The sequence below is a fragment of the Phodopus roborovskii genome, unplaced genomic scaffold (assembly GCF_943737965.1).
Source record: "Phodopus roborovskii unplaced genomic scaffold, PHOROB, whole genome shotgun sequence".
NCBI classification, from domain to species: Eukaryota; Metazoa; Chordata; class Mammalia; order Rodentia; family Cricetidae; genus Phodopus; species Phodopus roborovskii.
The window spans coordinates 4,548,761-4,575,665 of record NW_026126566.1 but is presented as its reverse complement, the minus strand read 5'-3'; the positions used below and the strand labels follow the sequence as shown (position 1 = coordinate 4,575,665).

The 26,905-nt window shown below is 41.0% G+C and overlaps 2 protein-coding genes across 10 annotated transcripts in view; one reads left to right on the top strand and one right to left on the bottom strand.

Annotated features, from left to right (window-relative positions):
* The window catches only part of Apc (APC regulator of WNT signaling pathway), a 96,218-nt gene extending 79,222 nt beyond the window's left edge, over positions 1 to 16,996 (bottom strand). For 7 of the 9 annotated variants that reach the window (XM_051202322.1, XM_051202325.1, XM_051202333.1 and 4 more), the window contains exon 1: positions 16,614 to 16,996. In XM_051202322.1, the coding sequence (XP_051058279.1) occupies positions 16,614 to 16,778 (165 nt within the window). In that variant the 5' untranslated portion in view covers positions 16,779 to 16,996. The remainder of the gene's footprint in view (positions 1 to 16,613) is intronic. The other 2 variants (XM_051202324.1, XM_051202327.1) reach the window with 2 other exon arrangements.
* Positions 1 to 26,905, top strand: part of Stard4 (StAR related lipid transfer domain containing 4) — a 1,044,307-nt gene that overhangs the window by 162,774 nt on the left and 854,628 nt on the right. The window lies entirely within an intron of this gene.

Below are 26,905 nucleotides of genomic sequence, written 5' to 3'. Positions count from 1 at the left end.
AGGACTTAGCTATACCAACTCTTGGGTACAGACCCAAAGCAACCTAAGTCAGAATACTGAGATACTTAACATTCACGTTTACTGTTGCAATATTCACAATAGCTGTAGAATCAGCCTTGCTGTCCAGTTGTCCACCATAGATAAATGTGGTAAACATACATTGGAGTTTTATTTGATCACAGTTAAAAAAAAAAAGTCTCATGTGTGAAGAAATGGATAGAACTCAAGATCACCATATAAAGAGAAATAAGCAAGACTTATAAAGACAAAATACTTTGTTCTCTGTTCAAGAACAGCCTGGTCTACAGAACAAGTTCCAGGATAGCCAGGGCTATTAAACAAAAACCCATCTCCAAAAACCAAAAAGGAAAAAACGGCGGATTATTTGGGATGGAAGAGTAATGAGGGAAGACAAATGTTTCCTCTCCTGCAAAAGTCAATCTATCTATTTTCTGTCTATGTGATATGAATACAAAGGGAGGGCTATTTGAGAGTAAAGAGCACACAGAAATGTGTTTTTACCATAAAATGCCTAGGTTATTTGATGAAATATTTATCAGTTTATACAAATTAGTCCTTGAAATAGAACTGGTAAGAGAAAAATCAATTTTTACTTAACTTTAAATCTAAAACTTGGATTAGAAAAAAAAAATCAATACAGTGCCTAATAAATGCTACTATCAGAACTTTAAACCAAATTCTTGGGTCAAAAGATTGATTCTATTTGTCTGTTTGTTGTTGTGTTTTTTTTTATTTTGGGGGGGTTGTTTTTAGGACAAAGTCTCATGTAGCCCAGACTGAGTCCCTGAACTGAACGCTCAGAGTGTATTTCATAAGTGGCTGTGGGAACCAACGGGCAGAACGGAAAACTTCCAACTACACATAGCATGTGCCCAGAAACCTGGCAACGTCCCTAAGCTTGTACTTTCAAAGAAAACACAAATCCTTTTTCACTGCCCTATATGGGTTGCAGATAACAACATCACCTAGTGAGAGCCATTGGCTTCTTTTGAGTAGCTTCTCTTTCCTCTTGCTTCTGCTGAACATTCAATGTCTGTATGTCTGAAGATAAATGGTTGTTATTACAGCCCAAATAATCCAAGTTTGCTAAATAAAAAACAAATTCTAATGGATCAGGACACTGTCATTCAGAGAGGAGATGCTGGGTTTCCAGGTAGCACTTAACATACAGATTTCACTTAATTTCAGTAAGAGAATGAGTCACTGACAAAAGGGTTCATAAGGAATGCTTAATACTATATTCCAAGAGAGACGAGGATGGATGAATTCGATGCACATAGTACAAGTGACCCTCCTTCACATCTGATGCTGATGACCTTTCTTGGTGCTGGGGACTGGGTGCTTCTGAACACTAAGCTAAACATGTCTTCTACCACTAAAGAACACTCCCAGTCTTTAAAACTGAAACATTAATTTTTTAAGTCTTTAAAACATCTTTTGTAAAGGTAACCAAAATCAGGTAGAATTTATTAAAATACCACACAGGTTCTTTTATACAAGCCAACAGTAAGATTCAAGAATTGAACTAAATTTCATTTCACATTCAAATACCTTTCTCAATTGATAACTCTCAAAAAGTCTCTTGATGTTTAACCATCTTATACCTCATATAATATAAAAAGGGCCTTTTCTTAATCTTTCCCTAAAGTTCTGCTATTTAATTAAAAAACAGACTCATTCAGTAAAACAGGTGGGGAAGAAAAGGGCACCTTCCCAAGTGTTCTTCCATGACCCAGAATACAAAGTTCTTTTTACAAAGAAAAAAGAGGAAGATCCACTGGAGTAATAAGCAACCTAGCTGAATTTGATAACTGTCTCATAAACAGACTATATAAAATCTCATCAGCCTACAACAAGTAGGAGCTTTGGTATCCCCCAACCATACACACCTTCTAAAATATGGGAACCAGCAAACCAACCAAACAACTCTAACTCTGGCCCTAAGATCAGTGTGTTACTTGAAAACTCTGAAAGCAGAAAGGAAGTAGTTCTTTATCACTGGGAACTAAGTGGCACTCTTACTGTTCAGGAACAGAACTGGCTATTTCACTTTACATTTACAACTACAGACATGAAAGGATATTCACCACCTAGAAGAGCTACTCTATTTCCTACGCTGGGTTTTTCATGTCTCCTCAAACCTGTAACAAATCTATTTTTGCTCCCTATCATATGCTTCACTGAGAATATAAAAGCAGTTGGATTTCCAGGTACAACAGGGCAGATACACATATGAATTCATACCGAACTCATAACTCAATGTGTGTGTGTGTGTGCGTGTGTGTGCGTGTGTGTGCGTGTGTGTGTGTGTGTGTGTGTGTGTGTGTGTGTGTGTAATCCCAGCACTAGCTGAGGAGCTACTAACATCGGATGGCTGTTGGGAGAGGGAGACTATGTTACTTATTTGTTTTTTAATAATGAAACCCATTGGGCTGCCCACAAACTAGAAGCAATAACAAAGTTCAGTGGGAAGGGATGGGAGGGTTGAGGGGAACAAGAATGTTCAAAATATATTGTATGAAATTCTCAAGAATTAATACAATTACTAACAATAAAAAAGCTATTGGAGAAAAACTACTTACATAATCTGCCAGACATTACACACATTTGTAGTTTTATCTGTAGCATGTCTTTTCCTTAGGAGACATAATTAAACAACCATTTTACTCAGATTCAGAGGCACTGAAGACCAAAGAAAACATTGCACCCAAGCCCAGCTGGGTGGACCAGTGAGCAATAAGTAACTCAGGTGGCTGGACCACTGAAGAGTCCCAGTCCTAGCTGTGGGGGAACAAGTTAGGTCTAATTGGCATGGTGATATTTTGTTTATGCTATAACAAATAAAGCTTGCCTGAAGATCAGAGTGCAGAGCTAGCCACACTAGTTAACAACAGAGGCCAGGCAGTGGTGGCACACACCTTTAAGCCCAGCAATTGGGAGCCGGAGGCAGATAGATGGATCAAGGTCACCCTGGGCTATACGAAACTGATCAGTGTAAAAGAAAAACAGCTCATACAAAGGTGATTCTAGCACTTGGGATCGCACACCTTTGATTCCAACCCTAGGGAGATAGGAGACAGGAGTGATCTGGTTGGTAGTAGAGAGGGAGAGAGGAACATAAGGCGGGAGGAGACAGTTTGAGGATGCAGTCTGAGCAGTCAGTCTGAGGATGCAGTCTGAGGACAGGTCTAAGCACTGGTAGAGGTAAGAACTCTAGTGACTGGCCACTCTGCTTCTCTGATCCTTTAGCTTTCACCCCATGACTACAAGTTTTTGTTATTAAGACCAAAGAGAATTCGTGCTATAGACAGACACCATAGAAATGGTGTGACCGAACACCAACTATACCATGAACTTCCAACACAGAGCTGCCACACTACAAAGCCTGTCCCTGACTAGAGTCAAACACTGACCAACCATTTATATGTTAGGAACAAGAAACAAACAAAAAGGGCCACTAGCATAAAACAGCCAGCCTCCCCTGCAGTGTTCTCAGTAAACCTCCTTCACCCACTGTGCTCTGACTTGGGGAATTCTTTTACTGCCCACAACTCAGTCAACCTTCCACCTCCTGTGTGCTTCAGCATACCTCAAGACTATATGCAGCTGGGCAAAAGAGGTGGTAACTGGAACCTCATGCAAGCGACTTCATTATGACCATCACAGACCAGCTACCTGCCTTACTGCTTCTTTTTCTTTCTTTCTTTCTTTTTCTTTTTCTTTTCTTTTTTTTTTTTTTTTTTTTTTTTTTTTTTTTGTCTTTTGTTCCAATTTATTTCTCACAGAAATCCCCCTGCCTCAGCCAATCAAGTGTTTCAAATCCAGGCTGAGCTACCCAACCATCTGTTCTGGTCCATCACTGTGAGTGTGGGCTAACCTCACTTCCTCTAAAGTTCCCTTGCCCCTATCAAAGGTCAACACCTATGAGGTAGATTTCAACTATTCTTCATCTTTTTAGTCTCTTCTCTGACATGATCAATCCCTCCTTTTCTACCAGCTTGTTTCCCCACACACCCTAGTATTACTAGTCCTTACAAATCCTCCTTGATCTTAAACTTCTGTCAAAAGACATGGCCAATTCCATCTTTTTAGTAATATTGGACAAAGCTTATCATTCTCTTCCTCCTTACACATACTTCAAGTCTGGCTACCATGCCATGTTCTAATGGTTTTCCTTCTCCTCCTCCTCCTAGTTTCACCTGATAGCCCTGCCTCTTCACCAATCATCTAAAGGGAGATTTATTCTAGGATTGTCTGCTTACATTATTATTTTCTTACCTAGAAACTTTAAATAAACTATACTAAAAAACAAACTATACTATACTAAATCTAAAATTGGCATTTCTATCTTAACCTCACCTGGTTATTTCACTGTGATGCATGAAACATATGAACTAAACAAACACGTGATTGGCAGACTTTCCTGTCATCGTATCCTCTTGCAACTGAATATTTCAAGTTCTTCTCTAAAAATTATTTCGGTTGGATAAACGTGTGCATGGTTAATGTTCAATCCCTTCTTCAATTGCTCCTCACATTACTTTTTGAGACAGGCTCTCTCACTGAACTTTGGCCAACCTGGTGGGCAGGATCCTCCTGTGTCTGTCTCGCCAGCCAGCGTGGGGATTACAGGCGCACCCTGCCATGTTTGGCTTTTTACACAGGTGCTGGCAAATCTCAACTCAGATCCTGATGTTTGTGTGATAAGCACTGTACTAACAGTCATCTCCTCAGCCCATCAAAAGCTTTCTTTGAATAATAATGAATAATTTTCTCCTAATTCCATTTTATAGCGTGGCAGCCTTATTATTCAACACTATTCTAGCAACATAATTTTCCCAGAATCTTAAATGTGTGCAGAATATAGTTAAAATTCTTATCTTTATGGTTAATTTTATGTGTCAACTTGACTGGGCTAGAGGATACCCAGTATCTGGTATTATTTCTGAGGGTACCTATGAGGGTATTTCTAGAAGAGACTAGTATTTCAATCAGTAGATAGTAAAGATCTATGGTATATGAGCTAGACATGATAACTCCTGCTCTGGTCTCTTGATTACTTACTCAGGAACCAGTCAGTGTCCTCAAGATACGTGGGCAACCCTGAAGAGAGGCCAACATGAGGAGCCCAGACCAACACCAACCTGCCAGTCAGGTGAGTGAGTGAACTAGGAAGGGAATTTCCTAGCTCTAGTCACATTGACAAAAATTGCTCACATGGGTAAGCAATTAGTAATTACACTGGTAATTCCAAATGCAAATTCCTGACAATGCCTGTCTGTATGGCTAGTAACTGAACTGCACCACCAGATGTTTCCATCACTACTAACCATGGGGACACTTTTAAACTAACTAGTGAGATGTCCAAATGAAGTACTATGTGAGCAGAGACTATTTGTCTTCTATTACCTGCTTCACAGAGTCTGAAATGAAGGTTTTTAAAGTGCAAACAAATTATCGATGAAAATCTTAAGTACAACAGTTCCTAAATGCTAATGTTCTAATAATATAAATTTCTGCCCTCCAAAAAAATATCCATTAGCAGTTTTATGAAATTCGTGTTTCCGTGGGGGAGACTTGAAAAGGTAGACAAGTACTGATTGTCTCTGCTTCTGCGGAACTAGGAGGCAAGTATAGGAGATTTACTTTAATTTTATAAGCACATACTTGTAGCTTTGAAATATGCACTGCACGCATCAATACTATACAAACAAAGCCTGTCTCGTGACAAAGATGAATTCTTTTATATTTAAAATGGGAGTGATGCTAACTGGGAGATGAGATGGCTCAACTGGTAGAGTGTTTATCTTGTAAACAACAAGGACCTAAGTTCAATCCCAGATCCCACCTCTAAAAAGCTGGGTATAGAGTTCTGCTTGTTATCCTAGCTGGTGAAGAGACAGGACTAGTGGACCCCTGAGACTCTGTCCTGCCAACCTAGCCTATTTGGCAAGCTTCAAGACACTAATGGCATCTGAGAAATGACAATCAAGGCTGTCATCTGACCTCCACATGCACGTATGTGCACCACCACACGGGAACATGTGTACACACAGTGGGGAGAACTTCAAACTACTTAACTACTTTTAGTCTGAAATCATACTCATCACCTCTCTCTTCCCCCTCCTTCCTAGTACTAGGGATTGAACCCAGGGTCTTGTACCTGCTAGACAAGTTTTCCACCACTGTGTATCTTGGTGGGTGGCAACTATTATAAGGCTTAAGACCAATAAGCAAGTGTTACAATCCTGGAAACACCCAAGATAACAAGACAAGAAATGATCTATGTTGTTTAATCCAAGTGTGATATAAGTTTTAAATGTTTGTGTCGAGCTCTTTTTAGAAGTTATCTGAAATAGGTGTTCCATATTTTACCTCAGGAAATGTATTTTAAAAACACGTCACCTTGTAGACTTACAAGTGAATCACACAGAAGTTAAATGCTTTGTTCTGATCTAATTAAAGTTGCTGTGGTGGTCTGAATAGGGATGGCCCCATAGGCCCGTGAATTTGAATGCTTAGTCATTAGGAGGTGGCACTACTTTTGAAGGATTGGAATAGGAGTGACACTGTTGAAGGAAGTGTGTCACTGGGGATGGGCTTTAAGGTTCAAAAGCCTAAGTCACTCTCCTCCTGCTGCTGCAGATCCAGACACAGAACTCCCAGGTCCTTCTCCAGCACCATGTCTTTGCCCTGTCATGTTCCCTGCATGACCCTCAGAAAAAAGCCTCAGTTAAATGCTTTCATTTGTAAAAGTTGCTGTGGCCATGGTGTCTTCTTCACAGCAACAGAAATCCAAACTAAGATTGCTGCCAAATTTGAGTCTAGGTTTCTTTTCTCTAAGAACCAAAGACAACTGAGTTTCATATAAATATAAGAATATATTTATCATCAAAAGATTTTTCTTGTGTCAATGGTAGGTGCTTAATTTCAATAAAAATGACAGTAAGTATATAGAATTAAACTGCATAAAATACTCCAAGTAATCAACTGGAAGCCTCTGCTACCAGAATCATAGGGCCTTTAACAGCCAGTGCAAGACTAATATAACATTTTAATTTGCAACTCAATAAAAGTGAAATAGATGCTGGACAGTGGTGATGCATGCCTGTAGTCCCAGCACTGGGGATGCAGAGACAGGCGAATCTCTGTAAGTTCGAGGCCAGCCTGCTCTACAAAGTGACTTCCAGACAGAGCTATAATACAGAGAAATACCCTGTCTCAAAAAACAAAAAGTGATGGTGAACACTAGTTATACAAGGTGGAAAGCCATTCTTTTCATGGTTCAAGTTTAGTGCTCAACATTTTTACAATATTTAGTGAGTTGTTGACTACATTGGGATATAACTTCCTGTAAAACATCTAATTCTATTCTAAACCAGGGGATCTGACGCCTTTTGACCACCTCAGGCTCCTGCAAACTTATAATTACTCAGACACATAAAACTAAACAAACTATTTAAATAATAACAATTTGTGCACTGTAAGACTTTTCAACCTTAAGTTTGATTCAATGGATAGAGAATATATTCTTAAGTGATGTCAATATGTAAATTAATGTTAGAGAAGACAAAAGAGAAATGTGAAGTAAGAAACTATTGAAAGACAACAGGAATATTATAAAACATACCAAAGATTTTTCTGAAATGATACTATAGCAAAGACAAAAAGAAATTAAAAGAATGAGGTGGGTAGAATGTCATAGGGTTAATTAAATAAAACCACACTCCAATGTATACAAAAGAACAGGAAAATTGAGCATTATCCTTGTCAGTCAAGCATGACAAGATTTTGAAAATAAGATAATAGGATCACTAATTAAATACATTAAACGTGTAATAGTATTATTTGTTCCTTGTCTGAAGTACTTAATCTAGCATAACTGCTGCTTTACTGAGGTCACTATTTAAGTAAAAACCTTTAGAAAATATACATGCTGATATATATGCTGAGGACTCCTAATCTGAAAACTATAAATCCAACTTTCCATAAATCCAGAACTTTTTAAGTGCCCACATGACTTGGGAAATTAACACTAGGTCTCATGTAACAGGCCACATAGTCAAAATACATATTGTACATATTGTACAAAACATAGCTCATTGTATGCTTAACATGGCACCAAGCCCTAGGTCTGGTACCAGCACACCAGAAGAATATATATGCATGTACATATACACACCTTGAGGTATATGACAAATATAAACTAATTCATGTTTGGAGTTGGGTTCCTCAAATTATGCATATACAAATACTGCAAAATCTAGGAAAGACAAAAATCCCAAATACTTCTAGTGTCAAACATTTTGGATAAATCTGTGTGACAGGACAGGCCCAGGAATGGCATGGAAATTAAGCTACCAATACTGAGGCTGAGACTGATTCATACCTGAATTCGGTCAGGTAGCAAACGTTAAGAAAGTAAATACACTCATTAATTCATGAAGTCTAAAACTGACTGGCAACAAGAGGTAAGTAATCAAGGTGCAGTAACCGTTGAACAGGTCTTAAAGGACACTAGTAAATCATCTTCTTGGCTGTGCCTAGGAAGTAGAATAGGACAGACTAGGTGGGCGAGATGGCAGGGCACAGGAGCATCCCATGTTTGCAGAGCCTCTGCTGAGTCTAAAACTCTTTTCTTATGTTAGCATCCAGTGTTTGAGGGCAAGTGAGCAAATCTGAAACAAGCTGGGAGAAAGGCACCATAATCAGGACAGATCTTCAAGTTAGTATATTAATTTGGCAGAGAAGAAAAAGCAAGCAAAATTCAGAAATTCTAGGTTTCCTTCTGAGAGGACTGTTTTTTGTGTTGCTTTTTATTTTGTTTTGTTTTTGTTTTTCAAGACAGGGTTTCTCTGTATAACAGTCCTGGCTGTTCTGGAACTTGATTTATAGACCAGGCTGGCCTCAAATTCGTTGAGATCTGACTGCCTCTGCCTCCCAAGTGCTGTGACTGAAGGTGTGTGCCACCACTGCCCGACTGCTTCTGTATTTTGTGTGTGTGTATGTGTGCATCAATTTAATTGCAGAAATGGATGGCATTCCGTGTTAACAGTATGAATGTTATTCTAAATTTCCACAACAAGGAAGGCTGTCCAACAGTGTAAACCCTAGAATTTCCAAACTCAAAGTTTGACTTCCACTTTCAATTAAATAAATCCAGACTTCAAATACAAATTATGTATTTTTATATATGTGCAAGATTTAAAACTCCTATTTTATTCCTGAAAAGAAAAAATCCTGGCTGCCAAGATGCCTCAGCGGGTGAAAGTACTCACATCCAAGCTGGACAACCTGAGTTTGGTCCCAGGGACGCATAGTGGGAGTAAAGAACTGATGCTACCAAAAAGTCCTTGAACCCTGTATGCATGTTGTGACAAAGGTGTACACTCACACTCCAAGACAAATACATGTAATTTTTAAAAACATGACATCTACATAGCATAAGAGTTCGCACATTAATTACTGAAAATAAATTCAACTTCTACCAAAAATATTAAAGGACAATTTGTTTGCAGACACTTGTCAACTCGTTCATGTCCTTTCCAATCTTTTTTTTTTTTTTAAAGATTTATTTATCATGTATACCGTGCTGTGTGTGCATGTATTCCCTACAGACCAGAAGAGGGCACCACATCTCATTACAGATGGCTGTGAGCCATCATGTGGTTGCAGGGAATTGAACTCAGGACCTCTAGAAGCCCAGCTAGTGTTCTTAATCACCGAGCCATCTCGACAGCCATCCTTTTCAATATTGTAAAATCCTACTTTACAATGTTCACATTATGTCTTGCCAGGTGAAACAGACAACTTCTGCTCCAATGACATATAATTATACACAATATCCTGCCCCCCTTCTTGGGGCTCTGCACAGGTAACAGGAACTAGCATGGCAAACAATACATTTTGGAGCAGAGATGGTGCAGCTCAGGCCTCTCCCAGAGGAAAGTGGATCTCTGTGAGTTAAGAGGCAGCCAGGGCTATATAGAGACACTGTTTTAAAAAACAAACAAACATGTTGGGGTATTAAGAAAACAACCACGTTATTTGTTTCTTAAGTCTCTCACTGATGTCACAAAGAGGCATTAACTCAAAGAAATGAATAAGACACTAACACAGAAATGTTTAGTCTTCAAATATCTGGACCTCTACTTGTAGAAACAGGGCATCAGACAGTTCAGATCAACTATCCCTCTGAAAATAATTTTAAAAGTGAGATATTAAAATAACCTTCTTAAAAGCATTAAATAATTATCAACAAAATGAGAAATAAAACAGTCAAACTCACTGGAAATTAGAACTCAGAAAGTTATCTCAACTTCTGCTTTTTGTGAGTTTATAAGGAATAGAATAAACATTTAATGCTGCCTGCTCTGCAGGACTGGGGGCCAAGCAAGAGTCCCAGACAAAGGCGGCAACTATGTGAAAACCCCTTTGGCCTTCGACTGAGGTTCTCAATGACCCCCCCCCTTCTAAGAATGAGAAAGAACTATGAGACCATATTGTGTTTGTCATTCCAACAAAACATCTGAGTAACTAACATAAGGAGATTGCACATAACCTAGTGGCTCCACCACTTTGGGACTCTGGGGAGCGGTTCAGATGATGTCTAAGCAAGCAGTTCATCTCGTGACACAAAAAAGAAAATGACCCCTTAGAGGACAACACCAATTCCAAACATCTCACATTAGACCAAGCCTTTAACACATTCAAGTCATAACAGAAATCATGAACACTGGCCACACATAAGTAAGTCATATGGGCAGATCAGCAGAGTTACCAATGTGAAACTTGATTAAGGTAGTTTTATAGCCCCAGACTCTTGATAATACCAAATAAAAATCTTCATAAAAAAGTTATACATCAAATTATTTCTCCAAAAGATCCACAGAGATTTATAAACAATAGAGTTAACAGATTATAATTTCCTAATTATTATACTCAAGAGGTTAGCAGTCAAACTTACACAGAAACACAGACAGATAACTTGGAACTGAAAACTATAAAAAGTTACACAGATTTGAAAAAAATATTGGAACTGTAAAATAACCTAAATTAAGTACTTACTGGATTAGTAACCAAATATTAGATGCAGTTAAAAAAAAAAAAAAAAAAAGGAACTTTGAGGATAAAACTGTCCAGAATAAAGCATTGAAGACAAAATAAGAGGGGGCAGGGCACACAAGAGGCAGGAAGATCTTCACATAGTAATGTAGAATTGTATTAAGGACAAAAGAGAATACTGAAGCAAAGGCGGTACTGACAAAATGTGTGGGGCTGATAAGAACTGACCCATACATGCATGGCGCCCAAAGCATCATCACATAATAAAGCAGAAGTCAGGCAGGTGTGGTGGCACATACCTTTAATCCCAGCAACCGAGAGGCAGGGGCAGAGGCAGGTGGATCTCTGAGTATGAGGCCAGCCTGGTCTACAAAGTAAGCACAAGGACAGACTCCAAAGCTAGAGCGAAGGAGGGAAAGGGAGGGAGGGAGGAAGGAAGAGGGGAAGGAAGGAAGGAAGTGGGGAAGGAAGAGGGAGAGGAGAGAGAGAAAAAGAGTGCTGATATAATGCAACAACTAATCTAGAATGTATTTCAATAGGTAACTGCTAACCTATCTTTCTGTGCCAAGTACAAAATCATTCCACATATAGTCAAACCACTAAACCACAAAGTAAACTAGACATTTAGAATTTAAGAACATAAAAATAATAAGGGAGAATACGCATGAGACAGGAAAAAAAAACTAGCGTATGATACACAATGGAGACAGTCTTCAAAGTTGTGATAAGACAGAACTTAATAAACCTTGTAGGAACAGATGCTTAGGGAAGGTCAGGCGTGATGATGCTGACAAACACATCAAATATAAACACGATTCTTTGTTTTATTTTGTGTGAAATGTGGGCTATAGTCTGAAAGTGCTACAATAGTTTGCTACCATCAGGCTGGCCTAGAAATGAAACCAGAATCAAGGGAAATGAGAGAGCACAACAAATCAGAGCAACTGAGCCAAGTCCTCCCTCTCACTGGAGCCACTGAGTGATGCCTAAGCTAACATTCAACACAAGATCTAATCATTGCCTTTTCAAAGTCAGCTTGACTTTGTTGTCCTGTTATTTACAATCATTGTGAATTCTAAAAGGCAATGCCTGTGTAGTGGAGTTTTAAGGTTTGATTCTGCTTTGAGAGACCACTCCAAACATCACAGGCTACTTAGTGTATCTGACCTCCCTAACTGCTAGTGGGACTTGACTGCTACTGTGACAACCAAAAATGTTTCCCTGTATTTCTGAATGTCTGGTTCAGACAGAGACTCTAACAGGTATGTTTAAATGTATTTAATATCATATAACTTTAAAAGAATCCAATATTCTCATCTACCACTCAAATCTTACAAATTTTACGTAAGAAACTACTTTAGTTACTTATGGTTATCGAAATGTTTGGCAAAAAAGCTATGTATGGCTTATGACAATACCTAGATAAACAGTGCTTTATGCTTTGTAAAATTCTCTTTGTAAAACATACTTCTCCATAAAACACTGTAGATTCTGTCACTGACACCATATGTCACTTTCTCTTCAGCCTCTTCTTATACTTAAATACCACAAATGGGCTTTCTAAATATTATTATAATTAGGATAGACACTTGATTGATACAGAACTTTTGTGAAAGGTTTACTTGCCTAATTAAGAGATAAGAGGGCATACTTATCTTTGGTAGCTATGGTACTTGGAGAAAAAAGAGCCATTTACAACCATGATGGGATATGCATATGTTCAAAAGTTAGGTGTGCTGATATTTTATGATCTGACAAATAAAGCTTGCCTGAGGATTAGAGCACAGAGCTAGCCCAGCAGTTGGGATCACATGCTTTAATCCCAGCACTAAGAAGGTGGAGAAGGAGTGATATGGCTGGGCAGAGAGAGGAATACAAGGCCGGAGGAAGACAGGAGAGATGCAGTCTGAAGCAGTCTGAGGCGGCAGTCTGAGGACAGGACTGCCCTCTTTGGTAGAGGTAGAGGTAAGAGCTTGTGGCTGGCTGCATTGCTTCTCCCCCCACCCCAAACCCCCAATATCTGATGCTGTGTTTTTATTTTATTTTATTAAGACCTATTAGAACTCGTGATACATTAGTACATGTGGTGGTTTGAAAGAAAATGGCCTCCAAAGGCAGTGGCACTGTTGGAGTAGGTGTGGCCTTGATGGAGGAAGTGTGTCACTGTAGGGGTGGGCTTTGACATTTCTTTTGCTCAAGCTTGGTTCAGTTCAATACTCTAATCATTTCCTGTTACCTGCAAGATGTAGGACTCTCAACTACTTCTCCAATACCATGTCTTCCTGCACACCACCATGCCCCCCCCCACCATGATGATAATGGACTGAACCTCTGAACTATAAGCAGGCCACCCCAATTAAATGTTTTTTTTTCCTTTATAAGAGTTGCTGTGGTCATGGTGTCTCTTCACAGCAATAGAAACCCTAACTAAGACTAGTCAATTATAGAGATAATCCCTGAAAACCTCACTATGCAGCTTAATTTACTAGCTAGCCATGAAATCCTCTAACTCAACTATCTGTTTATGTGAGATACTGATTAAGTCAACCAGTCAAGTATTCTGTAACTTGGAGCCTAACGTATACATGTTTGAGATCTGACAACTAATGGGCAGTAGATGAACCAATATGACTATAAGGTTCAATGATGGGTGACTGAGAGAAAACCGGTTAGAAAAGAGAAGTTAGGAGGAAGAGAATATAAACATACAAGCACATATGAACACATCACAAGATGTAGGTGAATGCAGACTAAAGCGATACAGTTTGTTGTCACGTGAATTTTGGCAGCACATCTAATATAAGGGATACACAGCAAACCACGGAAGTGGGAAGTAGAGTTCCACACAAAAATGACTTATATCGTAAAAAAAAAAAAAAAAAGTACATGATTACCAAGAAAATACACCAAAGAACATACAAAGCCTTGAGGACATCAGATAGATACCTTTCAAGAATCTATTTCATGTGTGGTGCTACAGTCCTTGCTTTTAGATAGGATTCACTTCTACCTACCACCCCCAGACAAAAAAATACTCCTCCAGACCTAACTGAATGACCTTCTGTTTTGTTCAATCACAAGAGAGCTGGGGACTCCAGGGAAAGGCTAGAAGAGCAGCCTTCTCCCTCCCTTTGACAGTAAACAAAGATAGTAACATGAACGTTAATAGCTGTCTTCTTATTAGGAGAGAAGCAAATCTAAGCAAAGAACTTAAAAACAGGAGGACAATATTGAGAAAACAGAAGAAAAATGGACTTTTAGCACTGATTATATGATCTTTAAACAAACCACACTTCCTGCCATTTCTAAGTATGCACCTACCAATTACAGAGTCAAATGCTTACCTTTGTTTGCAAATCCTATTTGCAGCCTAGCTGATATCAGGATCAAGCAAAGAACAAAGTTGACATAGAGCAGGGCATTTGAAGAAACTTTCAATGAATCAGGAAACCAGGAAGTACAGTGTAGAACACCAAGAATACGTCATTTATTACTACAGCATATTATATAATTTACAAATTGCCTACGGACACCAAAGATGCCATTAGATTTGGTGCTTAGTGCTGTCTGGTGATTTCTTTTTAAGGTATTTTTAAAGTTACATTTATTATGTGTCTGTGTGATATAGGTCAGAAGACAAAGTGTAAGAGTTGGTTATCTCCTTCAACCATGTGGATCCTGGGGTGTTTCAAGGCAAGTGTCTTTCTTTACCTGATGACCCATCTTGTCAGCCCCACAGCAACAGTGAAACGGTAAGGGACTTCCATTTCATGGTGACTTCATAGTAAAAATGAAAGATGAAAATGTGCCAAACACTTAGATGGATATTTAACACACATTAAATCCCTCTATATCCATCATGCAAGGTAAGCACTTTCAAGAACCTATACAGAATAGTCTCAGTGGTAATATGACCACACCCACTGCTAAACAGTTTTAACACAAGCAAAACCAAGACTGAAGGGTTTATCTCGCTACATCAGAGTCCTTGAATGAAAGCATTCTGAAGGAAAATTTGGAATTCGGAATGGCCCCCTAGAGTTGTATCTGGCAGCTCAGGGGAAAACACAAATGTGCATACAGGAGAGAGAGAGGGAATGTCTGAAGGAGGCCTCCACATAGTAATAATGGGTAGTTCTGAATAAAGAGAGATGGGAAGGGGCTGATCATGGGCTCGCCTGCAGGTGGGTTGCTCTTGAAAAGACAGGTATTTCTTTCTCTGAAATATGAGCAAATAAGGAGACAATATGGGGGTGAGGGGCTGGGAAATAGAGGAAGTATGTCTCACACAGCTGAGATTTTCCTCAGCCACTGGAGTTTAGAGCCCCAGCTTCCTTCTTGTACCTTCAAATGGAAATGAAAGCATAGAAGTGACAGACAAGACCTATGAGCATGCAATTGTTAGTGACAGAAGAGTAAAGGCTACCAACAAAAAAATGAGATCTAAGACTGGGGGCAATCCTATTCTAAAACTTTAATGCATAATTTTTTTACCGTCCTGGAGAATGAAATGAACATGGAGTCGGTCTTACAAGCACTCTACCACTGAGCAAAAGCCCCAGCTTTCTAAACTAGTGTCCAAAGCCCCATTCTTTTTGCAATCCCGAAGGACAAAGCATAAGTATTTTTAATCCCACTTTGGGGCTCTTGACAAATACAAGTAACGAGATAGAGGAAACAGACAACCCGACAACTCCCTCCATTGCCACTCTGATGGGGCAGTTTGCACTTGCAAACTTTGGCCAGGTCCCTAAAGTTACTCAGGTCAGTTTTGCATTACCTTGAGGGGCCAGCGTTATAGAGACTATCAAGGGCTTTGAGCGTTGTTAGGCATTAGTACTGGGAATAGAAGAAATTTGAGCAGCTCTTTCTAAAAAACAAAACAAAAACAAAGGGGTTGCACTTATCCTTTCTTGTACTATTATGTGTTATCTTGCACTTATAAGGTCTTTTTGTTTTTAAAGAATATAACACTCCCCAATTCTTTCAATGGACTCACAAAACCTAATGCTTCACAAACTCACCCCTCCGTCTCAAAAGCCATGCCGAAAGAGATTAACAATCATTTTGCCATCGCAGGCTCCAGTAGGCAAGAGCCAGACTCCTAACCCATCCCAGTCTACCGGGACTCGTTCCCTTCTCGATGCGGAACCGATCCCACCGGTCTCTGTACAAACGAGCCAAGCTTTCCCCTTTAACTCCACAAGCTAGGCTCAGATAATCTTCCCAGAGCTCAAAAGTTTTAAAGGGAAGCAAGAAAGCTGAAGTGGAACGAAACGAGCTGCACGACCCAGGCACCTAGAGCGAATGGAAGACTGCTAGCAGGGGCGAGGCTGCCCGCGGAGCAAGGAAACGGTGCGAGGGCGGCGGGAGTCCCGACCCCCGCCCACGGTGTGGGAAGAGGAGCCCGCGAGCCCGCGGCCAGCGGAAGGCCGGAGTGGGCAGGCCAGGGACGTGCAGACCGGAGAGCGGAGCGACGGGGCCGCCGGGGTCCGGGCGCCGTCGCCGGCGTGCGCAGCCGCACTCACCTGCCAGACGCTCGCTCCGCGGCCGCAAGCACGGGCGCCGCCCGGGCGCCTCCCCTCCCGCGGGACTCGGTCCCGGCCGCCGCCGGAGCTCGGGGCCCCGAGAGTCACGGGTGGTGCCGAGGCGGGCAAAGCGGCGACCGGCCCCGAGCGCGAGGAGGCGTACATAGGGGGCGCTGGAAAGGCAACTCCTCGCTCCACCTTCCTCAGCGGTAGCCGACTGCGCTTCCCGGGAACAGCATCGCGCCAGCCTCGGTCCGCTGCTCCCGGGCCTTCGCCCGAAGCTCCCCCAAGGCAGCAGCCGGGTTTCCGGCAGCCACACTCCGCCCACCCGCTACAGGGCCTCCGCCATCTTGTTGGAGGCGGGAAGCGTGCAGTGCGCACGCGCGATGGGAGCGGCGGGCGGGCGTCCCGCTGTTCGGGGAATGAGGGACTGGACTGCGCAGCCGCCGCGGGCACCCAGTGCCCAGTCTCTGCGGTGTTTGGTTTACTCTCTTCTGTTCTTTGCACCAGGGTTCCTGTGTCTCCAACCTGCTCACCTTTCCCAGCTCAGCTGAAACCAAATTAGTAGACTTTTTTTTTTTCTGTGCACACTAAGGTTATCTGTGAGCATCTGTTCATATCAGGCATCCACCAAGTGCCAGGTCCTGGGCTAGGTACTGATTATAGAAAAATGGTTGAAAATGGATCCTAGCGCTAAGCGAGTCCCTAACCCAATGGAGAAGACAGAAAACCAGTTTTTGTCCTGTAGGTGCCCCTCCAACCCTCCTCTCCGGTATTAATTCCAAACCTACTTATTCTGGACGCCCTCTGAGTTTGTTTCAAACAAGGATCATCTCTTTCTTTAACCTTGTGTTACCTGTCTGTCCATTTATCTTAGGTGTTAAAAAGGTATCTTTTGGGTATCTATCACTTATAGATACGGATCCCGAATCTAGAGCTACAGCAATGCGGAATTCACACTCTACTGTGAAAATAGACAATGGCGTGATACGGAAGAGGAAAAGCGCAAACCAGGAAAGAGAATGGACACCAAGCGACAGTGTTGAGCAGTCTTTTGCCACAGGTGACATCTGACCTCAACACTGACTGACCAGATGCCATGGGAAGATCCGGGGCAGAAAAGTGTGCTTCAGGTGGAATGAGTTTGTGAGGGAAGCTAAAAGGTGCGAGGAGGCAAGGTTCAAATGGTCCCGGGCCGTGGTAGGAAGCTGGACTTAATTCCGAGTTGTCCCTCTAACCTGTTGAATCTTCCATTTACATCTCCGAACACTTGGTTCCTGGCTGCCTTTGCACATGTGGACTTGACTAGCTGCATGAACTTCCATTTGTCTTTTACATGTCTAACTTCTCGTTATCCTTCAGGTTTTGGTTTAATTACCACCTCAGGAAGGTCACTGGGTCACCTTTCCTAACTCAATCTGCCGTCCTGCCCTATGCATGATTCATCATCATTGTACCTTGTCATTTCTTCATGGCACAAAGGATGTTTTTGAAAATCATCACCTTTGTTTGTTTTGAGACAAGATACCACTTTAACCCAGGCTGACCTTGAACTGGTAATCCTATTTTAGCTTCCTCAGTATTATAGGTGTGTGCCACCGTAATTGGCCCTTCAGTTTTTATTTTATTTTTGAGAAAGGGCCTCACTTATCCCATTCTGTCCTCGGATGCACTGTGATCATATTGTATCTACCTCCCAAGTGCTAGGATTATAGACATGTGCCACAGGGTCTGGTTATGTCTTTAAATTACATGTTTATTGCTTACTTACTATCTCTTCACTAAACAGTGAACTTCCTAAGAAAGGGAAGATGCTTTGTATTTAACACCATGACTTGCAAGGGTGGTTGCTCAATAAATATCTGTTGAATTATTGAATGTGGAAATTTGGATCTAAGTAGTTAGTGGTATATTATATTGTTTTTCACTTACTGGTTTAAAAAGTTAAATGTAAGTCACTTTTTTATATTTGTCAGAGGTGATGGAGCAGAGCAGTTGGTAGAAATTATATTGAATGTATTTGTAGGGGTGGGCAAAAGAAAGATTTAAGTTAATGAGATGTGTATTGTACTATGGTAGATCCTTGGTCTTTAGGTAGTCATCCTCATTTGTGCATGGGCAGATACAAAGAGATTAAGTCACTTGACCAAGAAAACTTTTAGAGACAGTCTTGACCCACAGTCCAGGCATGTCCTTCCCATCGAGGGGAAATGGATCTAGAGACAGCTTATTTGTACTTGACTCTGTCCTTAGCTTTCATTAGATACCTAAGCTTCTGCCCATCTTATGCTGTTCTTGAGTGGATTCCCACTGAGATCTTGATGAAAACTGCTGGCATTCTTTTCTCTTAGACTAGAGCAGCACTCGTTTTACCAGCTTCATTTTTAAATTTTTGTACTTTTATTTAAAGACTTATGTTGTGACAGATGTTTTTTTACTTGGCTTTTTTGACCTTTTGAGGGCCCACTACCCAGCTCCCAAATAACTCCCACACAGAGGCTTATTCTCAGTTATGAATGCCTGGCCTTACCCTGGCTTGTTTCTAGCCAGCTTTTCTTAAATTAACCCATCTTTTCTCTTTGGGCTTTTATGTTTCTTACATCTGTATGCCTTACTTTCCTTCTTACTCTATGGCTATCTGGGTGGCTGGTGGCCCAGTGGCCGGGTGGCCAGATGGCTGGGTGGTTGGTGGCCGGGTGGCGGGTGGCTGGTGGCTGGGTGGCTGGCTCCTGCCATCCTCCTCTCCTTGTTCTCTTGCTGCTCCTCCCTTCCTCATTTCTCCATCTATTTATCCTCTCTGCCTCCCAGCCCTGCCTATCCTTACTCCTGCCTTGCTATTGGCCATTCAGCTCTTTATTAGACCATCATGTGTTTTAGACAGGCAAAGAATCACAGGTTCACAGAGTTAAATGCAGCATAAACAAAAGTCTACCATAGCTTATGTATATTTTCAGTGTAAAGGAAGAAGAAATACTGAAAACTGGAACAAATCTAAGTGTGAGCTGACTTCTTAGACTTCTTTAGTATGTTTGACTGGCTCCTCCAGCTAGTCCCCTAATTCTTTAGACCCCAAAGCAGTCTTCTGGAAGAGTTACAGGATCTTCTGTAGTGATAACAAGTATTTTGTTCAGTGATGTCACTGAGAGGGTCTGACAGATACCAAGCCCAATTATGTGAAACACAGTACTCTTGCCATGGGGATTCTACAGTGTGGCTGAGAAGACATGACACTTCACTGTGAGACTATCAGCAGCTGATGACAAGTGTGTGGTCTGTATCTTACCACTGTTGCTGAAAGGAGGAAAGATCTTGTGAACTAGGACAGAGAAGGGAACATCATGAAGAGCCTTCACAGGAAAAGGGTGTTGGGGACCTATAGGATCTTCTTGCATAACAATCTCAACAATGCTCACAGCAGATCCATGAAACCTCTATTATAGTCACTGCTCAATGTAGAAACCTAAGCTGAGACTGTAATACCTCATGACTTAGACAGAAATGCTGTTTCTAATGCCCCTGAAACACGATGCAGCCACGATTGCTGTCAATAGTTCCAGGGGAATGGAAGGGAAGGTCACATTGTCTCACAGCATTAGCTTTCAACCTCAATGGGGACAAATGATTGACACAGTTCAGTCATATATTAGTGTAGTTTCAAGCCGTCCAACAGAAATAGAAGGTAAGCTACATATTTAGTTTAAGATTTCTTTTTAAGAGCCACACTAAGAAAAGTGTTTTACTAGTGAACCCTCAAACCAAGGCTCAGGGAACACTGTGGAAAGGGGACAGAAGGATTGTGAGGGCCAGAGGTTGGGGAAGATTACTGCATTCATGAACTCATAGTGACTGTGGTTATCTGCACACGATCAATCTAATCAACATTCCAGCCTGAAGCAGGGAGGAGCTCATGAGCCCTGACCCCCTAGGTGAGAGTTATTGATAGTTGATGGCTTCTTCAGAAGGGCAATTCGATTTTATTTTAGCGAGTGGTCCCTAGTGGGTTACCTAGGCTCCAGTGAATGGCCGCATGTCCGTGAGTATAAAGGCAGCAAAAATTAGACTTGATGTGCTATTTTAAAAAAACAAAGTAAAAAAAAAAAACACACACACACACACAAAGTTTGGAAGGTGTTGGGGGTAGGGAGTGGATCTGGGATGGAGCTGAAGAGTTAGGGGGAGGAGTTTGGGTGAATATGATCAAAATATGTTATATACATGTATGAAATTCTCAAAGAATTAATAAAAATGTGTTTAAAAATAACAGGTGAGATTCTAACTATATACTTTAGGATTTTTAATTATGTACACATGAGAAGGGGATGTGAATGTTTGTGAATGCTCCTGGAGATTGGAAGAGGTCATTGGATCCCTTGAAGCTGGAGGAGGTACAGGTGACTGTCTGCTGCCCAGTGTGGGTGCCCTGAACTCTGCTAGAACATTATGAGCTCTTAACCACTGAAATATTTCTCTATCCACCTAACAATGTATTTTATTTAACTTAATATGTCAAAATATTATTTCAACATGCACACTATCCCCATTTCAAGTGCTTAGTGGCCATATATGGTGAATGTGGCTACCATATTTAGTAAGACAGTTCTAGGATGATCCACCAGGAATGTAAGTCCAGTATATGAACTTTTGGTTCCAATAGCAAGAGGTGGGTTCTCCTTCGGGGAGGACAATTTCCTAAACAGAGGACAAGAATTACGATAGACTTTTTCAGATGGAAGATAAAACTACAGTAGATTGTAGATTAAGATTAATTTTATCTATTTTGTAAACTGGAAAGGCACTTTGAAATTTAAAGGAGCCATGCAATTGTGATGATGAGGAGAATATTTGAACTAAAGCCAGCTATAGCTATGTCTTCTCTCTGCAGCCTTAGCTAAGTTACCCCTCTGGATCCCTCCTTTCACCTTCAGAAATGGGGATGATAACATCTATCTCAGGCTTGTTTCAAAGATTACGTGATGAAGTGTGTGTGAAAGTGTCTAGCACCTGGTACATTATTCAAAGTTCTCCAGAGAAATGGAAGCAATGGTGTGTGTGTGTGTGTGTGTGTGTGTGTGTGTGTGTGTGTGTGTGTGTGTTCATTATAGGATTGGCCTATGGAGGCTCAGAAAGTTTCATAATTTGTGCTCTCCAAGCCAGAAGGAAAGCAGGAAGGTCTGTGAGTTAAATATCTCATGAGTGTAAGTCTTGGCTTGAATCTGAAAATTCAAAACATGAGTAGATAAATGCAAGAACTAGAACAGGAGCACGTCTACACCCGTGAGGGGAACTTCACTCAATATAGCAATTCCATTTCAGACCTCTTCAGGAGAAACTGCTACAGATGAAATGGGGGGGGGGGGGTTAACAACTCTGTGGGCATCCTGTAGCCTAGTTAAGTCACTAAATAAAATTAACTATCACATTTAACAAACATTACCTAAATATGAAGAAATCTGAGCATATGGTTAGAAGAACCAATAAACAGAAAAGAGGCTGGAAGATTTCATCCAAGCCCAGAGGAACTCTAGGATAAAGATCCAGAAAATGTGTATTTTAGGTGTCTCTATTCTGTCTCAGCATGGACAAGTTAGAATGTGTGTTTATTTTTTAAGTAGCCCATTTCTTCTGTGATGGCCACTTGTGTCTAAAGGCCACATCTTTTTCATAGGCAATAATTCTCCTTTGGTTAAAGTAATATTGTTGTTTTCTGGGTTCATACCTTTTTTTCATTAGATACATACATGAGGGCATAGGTGAGATTTGGTCTCGTGTGTGTGTGTGTGTGTGTGTGTGTGTGTGTGTGTGTGTGTGTGTGTTGAAATGAATGCATCCAACCAAAAGTAATAATTTTAGAAGCTAAATGAGGAGCATACTAGGAAATTTTAACAGTAAGGTTTTAAAGACATCTCAGAAGCTACTACTTCAAAATGATGAACAAGTACAAATGTTTCCTTTCTTCTCTCTGTTCGGCTGAAATGTCAGAAGCAGGGTTTACTTTTTGATGAAACTAATGAAATGTCATAAGCCATCACTTGCATAGACCCTAAGTTTATGGAAGGTATCTTAGTGATGTGTTCATAAATTCTTGAGAAACTTATAAAAGTAACATATCTGAACCACAATTGGCTAAGAGCAGTATCTCTTCTTAGTATGACTTTCTGTCTTTCACAGTTCTTTTTGTGTGGGTGCCCTTAGAGTGGCTGCAGTGATTTTGAGGTCCACCGTGGGGAAGTTGAGCTTGGGATACAAATGTTTATCCATGATAACTACTAACCATTGTGGCAGAGGAATGACTTCCAGGAATACTACAGCGGTCTGCCTCTCTTAGCATTATAACACAAAGGTACTGGGTCAGAGATCATCATTATTTGAATATATATAAAGAGGCAGACACTGGTCTATACAGACTCACTCTTTAAAAAAAATCACTAGGAATGGTGGCACATACCTTGTATAACCCCAGAATTTCAGATAGAATGAGAAATAGAATGCATTTTATCTTCACAAGCACCATGATAGACTATTTTAGGGGCTAGAAGGCAAACCATGCAGGATATGTCCTCTGATCCGAAGGTAACTGAATAGGTAATTAGGGAGAAAAATGCAACAGAAAAAGAATCCCCAACATGGGAAGTTAAACAACACACTTGTAAACAAAATGTTGTCAAAGAGGAGGTCTCAAATAAAATAAAATTAAAAAAAAACATAAACGGAGTGAAATGTAAACAAAACTCATCAAAAGTTGTGAAACAAAGCTAAGATGTTGCTCTCACAGGGAAACATAAAGCACAATTGACTTTATCAGAAAAGGGGAAAACAGAGCCTGCTCACTGGTTCAGCATCTAAAGATGTTTGAACCCCAGGACTCACATGGTAGAAGGAGAACACCGATTCCTGCGAGCTGCCCTCTGCCCTCCATTGCTGTGGTGTGCATGTACTTACACACAAATAAATATATAAACATTTTTAAAAAAAGAAAAGATGACATTAGAGAGTCTCAAGATACTGGTTATACTCCTCTGCTCAGGATCTAGAAGATGAAACAAAACAAAATGAAACAACAAAAAAGAACAAAATAACTCCAGAGCAAGCATAAAAAAGAAATCAAGAGAAAAGTGGGGATCAATGAAATTGAAAGGAAGAACTACAGGGAAATTGATGACATAAAAGCCTGGCTAGCACACCTCTAGTAAGCCTGACAAATCAAGTGGAAAAGCAAAACCAACTCCATCATCACAAAACAGGATCTCTCCACAGTCCCTGCAGCCAGTGAAGGAACGAGAGGGCCCTGCAGACACGGCAACTTCAGGAGGAAATGGGCCAATGATGCTTGGAGGAAATGAAATAGGATAGTCCTTCGTCCATTAAAGAAATTAACTTGTTACTGGAATGCTCTGGAAGAAGACACAGCTTCAAGTGGCGAGCAAACATTTACAGAACTGTGCCAAATTTTCTGCAATCTCTTCCAGAAAACTGAAAGAAAGAAATACTTCTATGTTCACTTTAGGAGGACAGTGTTACTCTGATACCAAGACCATACAGAGTACAGAAAAGAACACTAAAGGCCAACATCTCTCATAAACTTAGATGCAGAAATTCTCAACAAAGTGCTAGCATATCAAGTAAAAATGCATTTGAAAAATAGACATGACCAAATAGCTGCTATCTACCCTTGCTATACACGAATCAATCAATATAATTATACCACAGATCAACAGTCTAAAGAAGACAATTCACATAGCAGCATCAACTGATGCAGAAAACGAATTTGGTAAGACTCAAAATTCATTCATAATAAAGTCTGGATAAGTGTACATAAAGGGAAATAAATCCATGGGTACTGAGAACGAGAGTGTATTCTATCAGTTAAAAAGAGGATTTGACAAGTGGAGATAGAAAGTGATGGCTGAACCAAGTCAGAGAACTTCAGTCCAGAACATGCTCTGGATCTGCCTCTAAAACTGCCTGGCCTGGAAGAGCAGCCTCAGGCATCCTGATCTCTGCTCCCATCCCCGTTTGTGCAATAGCCTCTGCTCCACTTCACCGAAGGGAAGCCTCTCTCACATCTTCTTACCACATGATTCATTACCCGGCATGCCCACCTGCGCAATCATTTAATGAATCAATGCCCAAGTCCACCTGCACTGGTTAGTTCTTGTCAGTTGACATAAACTGGAGTCGCCTGGTGAAAGGGAGTCTCAACTGAGTGATTGCCTCCATTGGATTGGCTGGTGGGCATGTCTGTGGGCTTTTTCTTTTTTCCTTCCTTAAACTGATAATGGGTGTGGGAGGTCCCAGCTATGGGGGGGGGGGGGAGATCCTGGTTTGTGTAAGATAGCAAGCTGGGGTTAAAGGCATGCACCACCACAGCCCAGTCTCCAGATTTACTTTTAACTTAAGCCACAGCTCAGAAAAACAATTTCTTTTGTTTTTCTTCTTCTTTCTTTTTGAGACAGGATTTCTCTGTGTGGCCCTGGCTGTCCTTGAACTCAATCTGTAAACCAAGCTGTCCTGGAACTCTGAGATCTGCCTGCCTCTGGGATTAATGGTGTCCTCTGCAGCCGTAGCCACAGCCGCAGCACCCTCTTCTTGTCCCCTTCCTGCCCCTGCAACAATTTCTTTATCAACAATACATCTGTTAAAAAAAAAAAAAAAAAAAAAAAAAGCTTGAGGGCTAGCAAGATGACTCAGCCGGTAAAGGCACTTGCCACCAAGCCTGAAGTCCTGAGTAGGACCCACATGGGAGAAGAAGAGAACAAGCTGTCCTTTGACCTCCACAAGAACACCAGGACAACCAGGACACCTGCACTCATGCACCCACCCCTCACACACACAACATAAATAAATGTTTAAAAATACAGAATTCATTCCAGAAAAAAATCAAGGCCATCCTTGGCTAGTTCCTTAGCAAGTTCCAAGGCAGATTAGCTATGTGAAACTCTGTCTCAAAATACAAAAACAAGAACAATGAACTCCCAAAAGAGAATCCTTTTATCCTAAGGAATGCCTAAGTTCATTTTGAATGCTAATTTTTTAATGTACATTTTAGATCTGCCTTGCCAGGAGAACCTAGAAATTTTAACAAATGAAATTGAAGAAAATGAAACTATTGATCTCACTGAAACTCAGAATCCTATCCCCACGTAGCTCATGGTTTGACTAATGGCATTGACAGTGAAGTCCAAGGGAGACAACCACACACCCTCTCTCCCTTCACCAGGCCACTGCTGCCCTAGAATTTGGGATGAGGAAGGGAGCCCTATAGTTGCATCAGGATTGCCAGTAGGCCGGAGCTGACTGGAATTGGAGACCTGGTTGTGAAATCTTAGAGGTTTTATGAGCCGGCTATTAAAGACAGCCATTATTAAAGATTAAATGATATAAAATTATAATTCAATAGTTATATGGAAAACAAAGCTAGTGATTACTGGAGCCCATCGCTTTTAGGTCAGTTTACTGTGTTTTCTATTCCCACATTCCTGCTGCTCTTGCTACTGGCTCTGTGTGGGGGAGCTCTGCATGCTGTGCCAGGGCACATCTTTCCACAACTATGCTCAGGGATGCCACATGGGTATTTTGGAACAGGAATGTTTGCACTATGGGTATCACCAAATGTTCCAAATCTGGGCTTATTTGTCATTTTGTAAATTGTCTGGTGATAGAAAATTCTCTAGTACTGTAAATTAAACTTGAAATGTGTCCATCTAGAACTGTTATATTATGGATGGATAAGGACATACTGTCCTAGTGTCCAAATTCCATTGCCCGATCCATCCACGCTATTAGGACCATTGACATCCAGCACCTGTCTTCTGCTTGTCCAGCTTGCCATGAATGTCTGCACACCACTGACCCTCTGTGGCAGAGCATCAGTAGATGAGAGAAAATTTAGAGGGCATAGTTCCCTGAAGAGGGAGGAAAAATAGCAGAGGAAGGAAGGAAAAGGAAGATCAAATTCTGTTGAGCTTTGTACCCTGCCTCCTTCTGTCACCATCTGCTGGCAGCTGTCTGAGAACAGGAATGCAAGCCATCGCCCAACATGTCAGCACGTCTGGCTCACCCCTGCATCAGGGGCTGGCCGCGGATGACTGTGCTAACAGGGGAGTTAAGAAAGCCAGCAGTCTCCACCTACAGTAGCCAGGCTGACTCTGACATGCTGGTGTTAGCCAATTGTTATGTGTTAAAATACCCGAGGAAATGGAAAAGAAGAGAGATTTGTTTTGGCTCATGGTTTTAGAAGTTTCAGCCCAAGGTTTCTGGGTCCAAAACCTGACTTCGGGAGGGAGGACAAAGGA